The sequence below is a fragment of the Vigna angularis genome, chromosome 2, assembly GCF_016808095.1.
Source record: "Vigna angularis cultivar LongXiaoDou No.4 chromosome 2, ASM1680809v1, whole genome shotgun sequence".
Classification (NCBI taxonomy): Eukaryota; Viridiplantae; Streptophyta; class Magnoliopsida; order Fabales; family Fabaceae; genus Vigna; species Vigna angularis.
The window spans coordinates 44588881-44604694 of record NC_068971.1 but is presented as its reverse complement, the minus strand read 5'-3'; the positions used below and the strand labels follow the sequence as shown (position 1 = coordinate 44604694).

At 31.0% G+C, this 15814-nt stretch overlaps 2 protein-coding genes and 1 pseudogene across 3 annotated transcripts; 1 reads left to right on the top strand and 2 right to left on the bottom strand.

Moving 5' to 3' along the window:
• Window positions 1–3966: 3966 nt before the first annotated feature.
• Window positions 3967–4405, top strand: LOC108322384 (triphosphate tunnel metalloenzyme 3-like; annotated as a pseudogene).
• A 2529-nt stretch (window positions 4406–6934) lies between these two features.
• Window positions 6935–8621, bottom strand: LOC108322406 (UDP-glycosyltransferase 73C1). Of its 2 annotated transcripts, XM_052872743.1 has the most exons (2): window positions 8074–8577; window positions 6935–7949 (listed from the first exon to the last, which is right to left on the bottom strand). In XM_052872743.1, exon 2 carries the CDS (start codon window positions 7930–7932, stop codon window positions 7057–7059), a length of 876 nt encoding a protein of 291 aa, XP_052728703.1. In that variant the 5' UTR covers window positions 7933–7949; window positions 8074–8577; the 3' UTR covers window positions 6935–7056. The 2 variants fall into 2 exon arrangements, with proteins under 2 accessions (XP_052728703.1, XP_017409969.1); XM_017554480.2 differs by having other exon boundaries at window positions 6935–8621.
• A 1425-nt stretch (window positions 8622–10046) lies between these two features.
• On the bottom strand, window positions 10047–11713 carry LOC108322366 (UDP-glycosyltransferase 73C2). Its single transcript, XM_017554444.2, is given in 2 exon segments — window positions 10047–10185; window positions 10187–11713. Coding segments are annotated over 2 exon segments (1536 nt in total). The 5' UTR covers window positions 11669–11713; the 3' UTR covers window positions 10047–10131.
• Window positions 11714–15814: the final 4101 nt, after the last annotated feature.

Genomic DNA, 15814 nt, shown 5'->3' with positions numbered 1-15814 from the left:
CAAAAGTTATTCAAAAGTACTTTCTTTTAGAAATAAAAAGCAACACACTACAAAAAATTAGACTTTTACCGGGGGTTATTTTTTCCGTTTCCGGCGGTTTTAACCCCCGGAAAATATGTTACCCGCGGTTAGAAAAACCGTTGGGAAAACCTGCGTCGTTAAGTAATTACCGGCGATTTTTTAAAAAACCTCCGCAATTAGCGGGGGTTTTGAAAAACCGCCGGTAGTAGTGGGGGTTTTACTAAAACCGCCGGTAACAGTGGAGGTTTTACTAAAACCGCCGGAAATAACCGGGATTAAGCAAAACCGCCGGTAATTTGTGAGGGTTTATGAAAACCGCCGATACTTTTGAAGGTTTTTCAAAACCGCCGGAAATGTAAATAATTTAATTTTTTTTATTATTCAAATTACTTGATTATCATTAATAAACCAAAATTAAATAATATGAAACCAAAATTAAATGTAAACATTAAATATAAACCAAAATATTATTATATAAATTGTAAAGATTAGAAATACAATTAATTATTGTTAAAAATTAAAATTATCATGTTATGAATAATAATTATAGTTTCGTACTTCTTCATTATTTTCATCATTTGGTACTTCTTCATTTTATCCATCATTTGGTTCTTCTTCATTTTATCCATCATTTGATATGCTTCCTTTTTCAAATACCTACAATATAAAACAATAATTAGTTAATAATATTTTAAAAAAATTATTAGACGAATTTAAGAACTATTGATGGTTGAAAAATATTAAAATATGATATAATAGAAACTAAATCCAAGTATATCGATGAAAACAAAAGGTTAAGCATTTTATGGAAAGTAAGAGAAAAAAAAAACATAGATCTTGATCTTAATACACTACAAAAATATCTACTATATCTTTGATATATATTAAATCATATGATTCAAATTGTGAATCTTAACTGTACGAAAGGTAAAAAATAACAATTGTCCAGATTTGCATCTTTGAAACAATATTAAACAGAACATATAAACAACTATTAATATATGGACATAACTTACTAAAATTTGAACAAAATGCGCAAGCACGTGAAAAAAATAATATATTTTTCTAAAATTAATTATTTTTGTAGTGAATAATGCTTTATTTGTTCTGAGAGAAAGGAATTAATACAATATATAGAAAAGATTTTATATCCTTTAATAATAAAGATATGATACAAGAATAAACAAAAACACTCTTAGTAATACATATATACTTTGTGTACTACTGATTATATAAGATATGTTCCTTATTTCTATCATTAAAACAATAACATATGCAAATATCAATTATATTAGAGTATCTCATACCTTTAGCGTGCTTTCATTCTTTGTCCAACTTCTCTCCAGGAAAAGATATTCAGAAAACCACATTGACCAACCAATAACCTGCACATTTTAACTTAGCAAATAGAACAACATTAACACAAATGTTGATATTATCAATGAAGCAAAAAAAAATGCAAGTAGGTTCAAAAGCTTCCATGTCCAATCAGGCCTGAAGCAAGCATAAATCATGTGATAAACCAAACCACCAAACAGAATCCCATCCCATTATTATCAATAGATACAAACAATAAAGCCCCATTTCATAATTCATTCCAATTTAAATCTAAGAATATCACATTTATGGTGAAATAAACCTATAAGTAGGCCCCAACTATGAGTACTTTTTTCCTAGTAAGATAATATTAAACATTTCAGAATGACAAATGAAACATGCAACTGATTCCAATTCATATGTAAATTCCAGTATTAATTTTCTTGTGATGAATGTGAAAGAGGTCATACTAAATAAGACAATCACAATCACCTGAGCTAAAACCCATCCAACAAGCCAATCAATGTCACTTCTGTGATTGGATATGGCAACATTCACTGTTGAAACCAGTGACACAGCCTGCACTAGTTCTATTTTAAACAAAAGAAAGGCTTAATTCATATATATACATATAATACCCCACTATGTGACAGGGCATAGATCAAGCAATACAAAATTTAATAAGAGAGAACGGTTCCTGAACGTATGGAAGAGGCACCAATAGCAAAATGAAGAGACTTGAAGGACTGTACCAAGTATAGGAAGATCCAGTCAAGTATTTCTATGTGGTGTTGAATTTGCATCGCAAGCCTTAACAAAGATAGGTTACACCACAAAAGCATATATTGACAAAAAAATAAGGTTAAAGTCCAATTATTTGAATGGAAAGAAAACCAGCCCGTGTCATAGGCAAGGAAACCTACACTACAACCATATACTACACTAAAAACAGCGTCTGCACCAATGTAAAGGAAATAAAACTGCAGCAACAATTTTATTAGTGAAAAAGTGACTGCACAACTTTAATGAAGGAGGTTCTTAATTCCATTCGTGAATTCCAATCCAAGGTATACATCAATTCCATATATAACCTTCATTATTTTACCAATTAAATAAATCCTAAAGAATGAAGTAGGTACAATACAAAGTAATTTGACAGATCATTTTATTCAAGGTATATGATTAAGTGCATATATATTCAGCACTAAAAGATTCTTTAGTCATGATTAATGTGCAGCTTTGGCCTACACCGAGAGAATTAGCACCTAGCAAGAAAAGAAAACTAAACACAGTAGGATTAATGTTCATCATGTAATCTAAACTCTATGGCTCGGTCAGGGATGATCAGAGCTTATTTCTCTTTCTCCTTCTTCATACTTCTTCAATTCACAGTCGCCTTTGCATCTTCTTCCAACCTAATTCTTGAAATCTAATTTACAAGAAGAGAAGAGATATGTGACTGTGAAGAAAGAAGAAGAAAAAAAATAAACCATAAAAAAAGAGTAACAGAGAGATAGAAAGAGATGAGAACCTCCTAAACGCTTTTGTTCTGCAGCGTGCAGCGTGCGGCATGCGGCGTGGTGGCAGGTCGAATATGAAATTGCTGGAAGAATCTCGCTTAATCATTTTAGAAAAACCAAATCCTAAATAAATAAAAATAGATATACTAAAAATACTTATATCCTTATTTGATGTATTGAAACCAAGAAGAAGCATGCATACCTTCCTTGATACTAATCTAATTTTTTGCAGTGCATCCTTAGAAAATATAGCAGTCCGTAATTCTGCAACAAGTAGTTGCATCCAATAAATAAAAATTTAGCAGAACGAATAATGAAAACACATGCCTTTTTTCAAAGTAAATATTTGTTCAAGCTTAATGATATAAAAGTAAGGAGAAATGTGACAAGAATCATCATGTTACGTTCGTTGAGCTTACTTGGTTGCTAAGCCTTCAAGGTTTCCTCCATCACCAATGGTGATATAAACAGGGGCTGATTGATAATTTTTGGAGTGCAAATGCCAAATGCAAAATGCTATTTGGCACCATTTGAAAAGGTACGGTTTCACCCTGCAACAGTGTTCATCTATGTTAAAAACTCTATTCTTACGAACATTTGGACTGGGTAAATGCATTACACCAAATTTAAAATTTTTCGTTGAGCAAAACAGAAAGAAATTTTTCAGATAGTTGAAACCAGATAAAGTGAATTGGTTTGAGAAGCTTACAATTTCTGGAGCAAAATCAATTTCATGGTTCCCTGCAGTCCAAATCCATGGTTGATATGCAACACTTCTTTCTGTAAACCTTCCCCAAGTATCCCACCTCATGTTATCATGATTCGGGTAGTTATCAGCATAAGAGAGGTCGCCAACAAACAGTACAGTTTCTCCTTTTCTTGGACTCAATTCATAGTGAAAAAGAGTCACATTTGAATCAAAACTCTGACCAAGATCCCCTACAAATAATGTCACACCAATTTACAACAAAAATATTATCACTAACACAAGTATAATGCTTCAAAACCTACAAAACAACATTTGGGAAGGGATAGTGATCACAGATAACAAAAGTAGAATAACTGAAAAATTTATCGTAAAACCCTAGTCTTAGTCTCCCACCTTTCTTCCCCAATGGAGGTCAAAGTGAAGCTGCACCTCGCAGACGCTAACGCCCACCGCCGTGTCACCAGCTTGCTCTCCCCCTTCCACGTCGTCACCCATCGAAAAAAACCTCTTCTTCGACGGTGCTGTGTCCGAGCCCTCTAAGCGTCGCGCTGTGCTGCGCTTGCACTTCTACGGTGACGACGAGCGGTGCGTCGTTTCGCTGAAGGCTCGAGCGGTGCTGGTGGACAACGTCAGTCGCGTAGACGAGGATGAGAAGGATCTGGACCCATGGGTCATGCACGAATGCGTTGCAGAGCCTGGGAAGTTGGGATCGGTGGAATCTAGGGTTTTGCGGAAAGTGAAGGAGGACTTTGGAACTGAAAAGGGGTTACAGGATTGGGAGGGTTTGGGAGAAGATAAAAAAGAAAAGCAGAGTTTCAAACTAAACGAAAGACAATGAAGAGGAACTGGGGTTTACAATAATTAGTCAAAAAAATTATTTTAAAAAAATAAATAAATGTTTAGGGGCGGTTTTTACTTATAAACCACCGAAACTATTTAGGGTTTCAAAAACCGCCGGAAAATAACCCTCTTAAAATATACTTTTTTTGTAGTGACACAACCTAAGAGATTGAGAAAAGTACTATAATATCATAATATCCAGCACTGTCAAATTATTTATGCTCAACACGTTTAAAGAGAATACAAAATAGAAACAGCAATAATAATACTGTGACTCATATTGATATTTAGTTAATATATATTATAAGAATAAAATAATTATAAGAAATAAATTTTTATTTTTGTAAAAAGAAATCATAAAAAATAAAATATAATATCTAATAAATGTAAAATATTTGTGTCTCTCTCATTTTTTTTCATCTTCCTTGTATAAACTCTATGAATGTGGTACTTGTGAATGTAACCAAAAACAAAGTAAAGGTAGAGGTTGTTTGTGCGATTTTGAATTATTTGTTGAGTATTTTATTATTGTTTTTGTTTCTCTGTTTTACTTTCAAATTAGACTAATAGATATTAATTTTAACATTTTAAAATATATTAACAGATTTCTTAATATAATAACTTCAACATTTAAAGTACAATAAAAGAAAATTAGTAGAGAACAATCATCACCAATCCTTGTTAGTTTACCATGAAAGTAATCATGAAAATAATAATGTTGTATTTGGACGAGGCAATATAAGAGAGTGATTTATTTATTTAGAAAATTTAAAATTGTTTGAAGTAAATTGATTTGTTTTAATGAGAAAATTAAAAAAAATTGAAAATTTTTAAGAAGATATTTTAAATAATTAAAATAATAAAAATTCAAATTTCAAATTTATTAAAAAAAGAAAAGGAATTTGAAATTTCACAAATTATGGAATTAGTCATTAGTTTAGAGGAGAAAACTTCACGGATCCAAAACTTTGACTTATATTAGCTTTTAACTTAGTAGAGTCGACATCTAGTCCGAACTGACCTAATTCGACCTTTGGTCAAAGCTAACTTGTCTCTATTTATGTTCATAAATGACTCATGTTGATCTTCTGTTTGATTGACTCAGCTCAACCTTTCGCTTGAGTCGATTTAACTCGACCTTGCACTAGAATTGATTCAACTCGACCTTTCACTTGAGCCAACTCAACTCAACCATTTGATTTGGGTTGGCTGAGTTGGTCCTTCATCTCGAGTGACTTGACTTTGCTTCCAATCTAGATCGACTCATCTTGACTTTTAACTATGACCGACTAGTCTCAACCTTTGACTAAGATTGAGTAATCACAACCTTTAACCATGATTAACTCGACTAGAGCTTATGCTCAAGTTGGCTTGACTCGACCTTCCATCCTAGTCGACGTAGCTCAACCCTTCAACTTAAATTAGTGTAACTCAATGTTCGGTGATGAAGGATCCAATTATGGGACAAAAGATGAGTGAAGTCAATTATGATCGAGAATTTAGACTAATTGATTTGGGTTGAAAGTTGATACGAACTAGTCTAAGTTAAAGGAGTCAAATTAGTCTAATCCAAAGGTTGAGATAAATATTTTTAAAATAAAATTTTACCTTAAAAGAAAAATTATTTTATTTTTTCCAAACAAGAAAATTGAAATTCAAGATATTTCAATCATTCCATCTAAACAAACTATTTAAGAAATAAAGATAATTCAATTACAAGTAATTCAAATACTATATATTTTTAATTTTTTTTGGAATGTTTTGAGTGTAGGGTTGAATGTCTAATTAAAACAACTTCCTCATCACCTACTTGAATGTCTAAAATAATTTGTTCACCAACAGATTAGGAAGTATTTATTACACCTACTCCATTGTTAAAGTCATTTCAAATTTGATTGATTAAATAATTAATATTACAATAAATATGTGGTAAAAGTTTCAAATTTGATTGATTAAATAATTAATATTATAATAAATATGTGATAAAAGTTTCAAATTTGATTGATTAAATAATTAATATTACAATAAATATGTGATAAAAGTTTCAACAACACTGTCTTTAACTTGTATTTATAATTTTTTCGTAAACATTTAACTAAAATCAACTTAATTACAATCAAACTCTTTTTAAACTTGATTATTAATCTATTTAAATTAATTAAATATTAAACTAATTTTTATCTTTACTGACAGACTTCTTTCATACTCAAACAGTCGGTCATATTATTATGAGTAATAATCGCATGTATGAGTAAACTAAAATTGTATCTTCACAAAAGGATTTAATGAAATATATTTTGCAAGTCAAATCACATAATCATATTTGTTATATTGGTGAAATAAGGATAATAGTATAAAATATTATTTTATTATAATCTTTCATTTATATTATTATGTTAATACAATATTTTATTATTGGAAATCATTGTAGTGGATGTATTAAAAAATGGGATGTCAAAAGTGAAAATTTTCTTCAACCATATAAATTTTCAAATGTTACATGGACTTGCACAAATATAAAGACACATTTGAAAGATGTCATGGTATTAAAAAAAGATAGGAGATAATTAGTAAATTTGAAAAAGATCATGAACATGAGAATTAAGGGAAATACTAAATTGGTTTATGGTAAATGAGATTATCACACTTCTATATATGGATCTTTTGCATGATATCCTGGATGAGCAGGGTGACATTAGAATGAGAGGATCCCCCTTTCTCCACGGCTCTTTCAGCCATCTCACTCAATTCTCTGACCCTTTTTCTTCTTTCTTCACTTTCACTTGTCACATCCATTATCTCCGTTATTGCCTTTTCAACGTCTTCCTTTTTGACTGCCACGCCAATTTCCTCTTCCTTGCCCCATGTCATCTGAATTTCCACCCCAACCTTCACTCCAACTTTTAGAACGTGCACCACAAAACTTTCATTCAAAAACTGATCCGCAAACAGTGGCCACGTAATCATTGGAACACCAGCACATATGGCTTCTAAGGTAGAGTTCCAACCACAGTGTGTTATGAACCCTCCAATTGCAGGGTGTGATAATATTAACAATTGAGGTGCCCAACCCCGAATCACAAGGCTTCTACAACTTGTTCTTTCCTCAAATCCATTTTCCTCGATCCACTTTTCCAATGCTGCTGAATGATTTCCTTCCCTGATGACCCAAATGAAGGGTCTTTCTGATGCTTCCAAGGCCAAACCAAGCTCTATCAACTGGGGTGCTGTTAAATTGCACAGGCTTCCAAGGCATGCATAGATTACACTCCCTCCCTTCTGACCATCAAGCCATTTTATATGTTCAGATTCATCAACTGAATCCCTACCTCTTTGAACCTTATCCAAGTGATCCTTGTTAATAAGAGACACAGGTCCTATGCACCACACTTTATCATCTTTCACCTTCTTGTAATCCCTTGCATATGCTGGCTCCAATTCTTCAAAAGAATTCATGATTACCCCATAAGTATCCATTTCAGCAGCCATAATTTCACTACTAAAATATTTCCAGCTTTCATTCATCGGCTGTGCAGACTGGGCTTTGGTGATTTCAATTTTGTCAGCGATACCAGGCACAACAAAGAAATCGGACTCAGACGTTATACTCTCCAGAGCATTATAGATCATTATATTATGCTTACACAGAAGAAAAAAGCAACTTACTCCGACAAAAGAAATCCTTGGAGTATTGAATATTTTGGCGATGTGGGATGTATATGGTAAGCACATATCAGATATGATGCAGCTTGGTGCTGGTGTTAACTCTTGAAATAGTTTTTCCACCGGTTGTTGCAGAAGGCTTGTTGCTTGGAAGAAACCTGTGGCAGTGCCTAGTGAAGGTATCATATCGAGATTCTCACACCCATGTGGTACTCCTGCTTCTTCACATGGGAATTGAACTTGAACTAATCTGATGGGAAAGCCAGACTGAATATAACGATCAAAGATTGAGGTGAAACGAGATGCATTATGTGGCGTTGTGACTACTGTCACAATAATATTGCGTTGCACCAATATTTTGGCGATGTCCATCATAGGGATCATGTGGCCTTGGGCCATCAATGGAAACAGGACAAAGTGTAGCTTTTGTTCTTGCGAAGGCATGCTTTTCGGGTGAAATGACAAGTACATACAAATCACAATACAATGAATTCGACTGGTTCATGTATAGTCTTTTTGTAAGTTATATATAATTGATGAATCGGTGAATGTTCACGTAAGCACTTACGTAACATAGGATTGTGTGCCGCTTCTGAGTCAAGTATTTAGCTTTTTTGTCCTCTGGTTTCAATCACATCATTAGAAGTTTTTTTCTAAATATTAATCCCTTTTAATTAAATTTACCTAAATGAATTCATCTTGATATAATTCGTAAACTACACTTATTCACATCCTTGATATCATCAATTTTATTTTTCTTCTTCTTTATCTATTTTCAAAAACAAATTGGAACTTCTGATCAATTTTCCAACGTGAAAGTAGATATATTGAAAATTTGAAATATATTCACTTGAAATATATCTGGTTGGTATATCAGGAAAATTAGGACAGCATATATAAAATAAAATAGTGATTATATTTTTCCTCTTTTCAAGGGTTATATTGTTGCTTGAAGAAATCTATTGTATGATTTTGATATTATCTTGTTGTCTTTAAGAATCATACAATAGGTAAGATATTTGTGTTTCATTCCACACAAGACATGTACGGGAGGAGTAAGAATGAAAATGACTTTATCCCACTTTTTTATGTAAAAGATATCTATAACAAATATTCTTTTCTGACACGTTTCATAAAATTAATAAATAACAATTAAATTTAGAATAAAATTAATAAGTTATTATATTAACTAAATTAAAAATTATTGATATTTAAAATAATCTATAATATTAATAAAAATTATATATTAACTTGTGAATTAAAATTTAAATTAATTTATAATATTATAGCTACTTACTATTATTAATTTTAAATTAGTTTATATTTTCAAATTAGAAACTAATGTAAATAAATAATAAATTGTAATTCACAAGCTAAACCTTAACCAGGTTGCCAAATAGTGTTAATATGAAGTATCCTGTAGGCTGTTGTTTTTATTTTCCTTTCTGGTTTTAGGAAATAAAAATAGTGTTGTTGGTAGGTTTAGGAAAGATATTTTAAGTTTCAGGGGTTTCAAGAATCATCAATTCAGGAGGACATCGTCAGAACAAAATAAAAGGGACAATGTTGTTGATGTGCAAAAATGTTTTGGACTTCAACACTGTCGCTAATCTCACCAAAAGAAACGTTGGTGGAGTCATTAGAACTGGTCTCAACGTTGATTGCAAGTGGACTTCTTAGGTCAAAGTATTTTTCCCCTCCTTGATAATCGATTGCAAGTGCCCTATAATTGATTACCGTGCGTATTACCAAATTTGAAGTCGTGTGCACCAAACAGTCCCCATGACTTGTGCATAATTTAATCGATTATGTATGCATTGTAATCTATATTACACTGAAATTATTAAAGGGGTTGACGACTTTAAATTTTTAACGGTCAACATGAAAGTCGTGTGACAAAAAAATGACTTACCTATTCTCTTAATTTTTTAAAATTTATTTATTTTCGTAATTTGTATCCTAATTAGGCGTAGATCTTGATCGATTAAAAAAAACCTGAATAACATGCAACTTACATATTTGGGCTAATAAAATTAGTAAGTAGATATGCAAAATATAATATTATAGTAAAACAAATTTAGCCTTGTATGTAAACTGCGACTCTTCAAGCGTGCGTCAAATATGCATCCACTTTGGTAGTTGATTGTTGCATGATGTCTTGGATAAGGGAAGTGATGGCAAGATGAGAAGAGCCTCCTTCTTCAACAGCTCTCTTTCCCATTTGGCTCAATTTGCATACCCTTTCTCTTCTCTGTTTGCTTTCTTCTCCATCTTCATCCATCACCATGCATATTGCCCTCTTAATATCATCCTTCTTCACCATCACACCTCTCTTCTCTTCCTCTCCCCACTTCAATGGAACTTCTACCCCAACGCTCACCCCAATCTTCAACACATCAGTAACAAGCTTCCCATTAAAAAACTGATCAGCAAATAGAGGCCATGTAACAAGTGGCACTCCTGCACTTATACCTTCAAGTGTTGAATTCCAACCGCAGTGCGTTATGAATCCTCCAACGGAAGGATGTGATAATATTATTACTTGTGGTGCCCAACCTCCAATTATAAGGCCTCTCCCTTTTGTCCTTTCCTCAAACCCTTCTTCAGAGATCCACTTTTCTACTTCTTGGAACTGACTTCCCTCCCTAATAACCCATACAAATGGTCTTTTAGTGTCTTCCAAGGCCAAGGCCAACTCCACAAGCTGTGAAGGAATCAAGTTGCATAAGCTTCCGAAACAAACATAGACCACAGACTTGGGTTGCTTCAAATCTAGCCATTTCAAGTAATGGCTCTCATTAATTGAGGCCTGGTTGCCTCTTTGAGCCTTGTCCAAACTATCTTTGTTACATAATGAAACTGGACCAAAGCACCAAAGCTTATCGTTTCTCGCCTTCTTGTAATCCCTCACATATGCTTTCTCCAACTCTTCAAAAGTATTTATGATTGCCCCATACGACTTCATATCAGCATTGCGCATCTGCTCCAATAATATTTTTTCATCATTTGATGTTGTGGTTATCATAACCTGCTCTTTGGTAACTTGAATTTTGTCAGGTATGCCAGGAATAGTGAAATACTCGGATTCTGAAGTGATGCTTTCACAAACCTCTGAAACGTGTAGCTGGAGCACACAATGGAGGGCGAAGCAAGAAAATCCGTGGAATGAAATCCTTGGAATATGATACTTTTCAGCTAGTTGAGCGGTCCAAGGAATGCAGAAGTCAGAGATTATGCAACTTGGTTTTGGTGTTAGCGTTTCAAACAATTCCTCTGCTGACTTCTGAAGCATGCTGATGGCATGGAACATTTTGTTCATCGTATCCATTGATGTTACCATGTCGAAATTCTCACAGCCTTCAGGTAGTCCTGCCTCTTTTGCTGGAAAATGGAGTTGTAGATGTCGGATTTGGAGACCAGACGAAACAGCACGAGAAAGGACTGAATTGAAACGTGATGCATTTTTTGGTGTGGTGAATATGGTAACAACTACACCACGATGTGCCAATATTCTTGCAATATCCATCATCGGGATCATGTGGCCTTGAGCCATTAGGGGAAACAAGACGAAGTGAAGATTGGGTGTTAGGAACGCCATGATTGCAAGAGGCAAATGAGAGTCTTTGGTGTTGCTCTTCGCGTGTGCTTAATTGTCCCACTTATATAACACCATATATTTGTGGGGATGATGTAAGAGAATGATTTTCTTATTATCTAAAACGGGCGAACCAGAATTAGATGACTGGGTTGCCAGAATCTATTTAATGTTACTAAAAACCTTTGATTAATAAATTACAAATTGTTCATATTTTTAACAAATAATAATATTATAAATAAAATGTATTAAAAACAAGAATAAACTATACTTCACTTCATCTAACATAGAAAACTCAATTATTTTCGTAATAAATACTATAATATTTGTTAAGAAAATAATAGTAATAATAATAATTAAATAATGTTACTTGGGTATTTAAAATGTTAAAGTAAAATAGTTATCTATGTGTTTTAATTTGAAATATCTAGGGCTATATAAGGCCCATTTACGATTGGAGAATTTGTTGATATTAGAATATATCACAGATTAATCTTTACATGTCGTATAATTTTTTTTAAACTATATTTTTTTAGATACTATATAAAAATACATTAGAATTCAGATTATTAAATACCAATTTTAACACAGATAGCATAAACATAGACACTAATATCTAAATTTGTTTATATGTGCATTCATAAGTATATGTGTGTAAATTATATTACTTATACGATGAAAATTTAAATTATAAAAAAAATGTATATAATGTTAGATTATGAATATTTTTAAATTAATAATAATGAGCAATAAACCCTTTATTAAATCAAGCAATCTTTAATATTCCATAAAATATTATCTGATTGGTTATGGGTAATAATGGATCAAATAATGTATTTTATTTTTTAATTGTGGAGCTTCACTAGTACAAAAAATTATAATGTCTGTGTTTTTAAATTAATGCAATTATTAAACGTAGTATAGAATTTTAATTTGACGTAAAAGGATATAAAACATTGAATGTCTTATACGTTAAAAGGTTAATGAATTCAATAAAAAGCGAGAGATTGAAAATTCATTCACTTTATCTTAGCGCGTAACCCTATTCTCTTATCGAATTTTTCTCGAACCAAGTTTGACGACCATACATGTAATATTTATTTCATTTGATACAAATGCATGTTAATTAATTACTTTATTTATGATTTTTGTTTGTTTTGACCAATTATTTTCGTGCTCTTGTCCTTCATAGACGCATTCTGTTTTATCTGTCACTGGTGACAACACTTTATTATAACGAACCCACCTTCCTTTTGAATGTTAGTTTTCATTTTCGTTTTGAAGAACTTATTTGTTGAACTTGTTTGTTGTTTTTTTTGTTGAACTTGTTTGGTATTGTTTGGTTGAACTTTGTTGTTGTTGTTTGATTGAACTTGTTTGTTGTTGGTTATTGTTGTTTGAAGTTGATATTACACTACACGTTCATAGTTCTTGCTTTATAAAATACCAAAAATTAAAATTTGTTGTTTTTTTGTTTTTCAGGTCTCTTAGAGTTGTAAAAAAAGATTTAAAAAAAACAAAAAAAATAGATTAACGTCGTATATTGACAAAATTCAATGTTAAGTTAACATCGTATATTGACAAAATTTGACCTTAATTTAACATCTTCTGATAGGACGTCTTTCGCGAATTCGTCGTTAAAAGGCCAAAATATTCGACATTGTACGCGATTTTTGTACTATATATAAACCCTAAACCCTATATATAAACAATTAACGGGTTAGTGGGTTAAACAAGTTGACTCACTAACTCATTTAGTTATAATTGTTTTTAAAATAAAAAAATTACAATTTTTTTAATTCAAATCTAAATAAACATCACACTAAAATGATCTTAAACTCCACACAATTCAAAATAAAAACAAAAGTATCATACAATCAAAGCATAATCCAAAAACATATACAAAAGACGAACAAATAAGTTTTTAATATTGATAATTTTTGTATCACTTGTCCATTTATAATATTAGAGTCCTGAATAGATAAATCTATAATATTTTTCTCTCTTTAAACTTCTTCTTCTTTATCACCATCTACAATATATAAAAAAAATGTTAACTAATAATATTATAACACAAAATAATAAATAATTAAATTAAATTAGGTGGGTTGGTGAGTCAACCCGGCTCACCACGAGTTCAACCTAATAAGTCGGGTTCTAAGTGAGTTAGGTTAAAAACTAATCCGCATAAAAAATTACATTTTTTTCAAACTTAATCCGACTCAAATCCGGGTTGACTCACGTATTAGAACCCATTTTTACAGCACTAATATATATATATATATATATATATATATATATATATATATATATATATAGATATAGATATATATATATATATATATAAAACCTAAATTGATAAGTTATAATTCATATTCTAAAGTCGTGAAGAAAGTCTGGTTTGAATTAAAAGAAATTTCACATCAAACCGAAACAAAAGACGGAGAAGCAACTGATATTAGTTTCAGGGCTTCAACCTTGACATGGACCCCACGAACATGCTAAGCTTTTCAATTCTCATATAAGACGGAAAGTGAATGACAATTGTGTTTTAGGCCACTGGAATTGTATCTGAAACTTTTTTTTATTGAAATGTGGACAAAAATAATATTCCACCGATAATTTTTTATAATATTTTCCTTTCAAAAAATTAATCGGTGTTCCTTAAAATGCCATAAAATATCTCTTAAATTTCATACAATGAGAGTGTGTGGTAAGTGTTTAGAGTAATATGTATCTAAACCGTGCCCATGATCCAAATTGAAAAAACATCAATACGACAATGAAAAACATACCACACTTATACAAAAAATTGATTATCTACCGAGTATCGTGTCTAAAATAATACTTATTTTTTACAGCCTGACATAATTATATTAGGAGTGCTTCTCCCTGTACCTCACCAGTCTCACCCTGCACCTCCCAATTTATAATTATGCCCTTCATTTAAAAAAATCTAAAAGATTATAATAATAATTTAATAATTTTTCAACCACCACCAACTCTTAATCCTATACTATTATACTGTAACTCCTACATGCACACCATCTCATTTCTTCATTGTTATGTTAACCTTGTACTATAAGCTTGTGCATGCATCCCAACCTTTTTTCTCCACTGTTTCATTTATTTCTTTCTTGTCTCATTGAATTTTTTTTTGTGAGAGGTTATATTTGTACTATATGCTGTTTTTAAATTTAGTTTTATGTTGTTTTAGTTGAATGCTGTTTTAGTTTTATGCTTTTATTTAGGTGTTTTAGTTTTTATTTTGTTTTTCATTTTCTTATATATATTATTATAATAAATATGTTTAAAATAATCAAATAAATGGATAATAATAATTATTTAATAAATAATACTTAAATAACTACACATTATAAATTAAGAAATAAATTAATAAGTCAAAAATTAAAAATTTAAGCATAATAAATATTATTTAAATAAATAAATAATTTCAAAAACATTAACAAACAGATATAAATTTCAAATTAATTACATTATAAATAATATTTAAATAAACATCAAATATTAAAAATAAAAAAAAGTTAACAAATCAATAAAAAAAGTTTTAAAAAACAACAAAAACACAACAAATTAAATTTAAATTAATAAATGAATCAAAATCTAAAAAAAATATACAACAAATAATTAAATAATAATTCATATGAAAAATAAAATATCAATAAATAATTATAGACTAAAAACTTAACAAACAAATATAAATTTCGAAATTAAGAAAAATTAATTACATTAAAAATAAAATTTAAATAAATATCAAATATAAAAATAAAATACAAAATTACAAAAATATTAACTACAAAATATTTAATATTTAAATAAACTAAAAAAGATATAAAAAACAAATCAAGTTTAAAAAATAATTAAATATAATAAAGCAAATAAAAGGAATGAAAAAGCAATGCTTGAACGCATTTCAAGCTGCGGCAATAGTAAAACTGCATTTCCAAGTGCGGTAGCTGTATTTTCAATTGCGGCACGGTATGAATCACACTTCCAATTATGGTTAGACGGTACGACGAGCTCTCAACTGCACTTCCAATTATGAAGAGTTTTGCAACCCCTCTTTCAATGCTGGCGTACTCTCAACTAGTGGGGTTAAGGCCTCAACTTTCGTTCCATTCAGCTTAT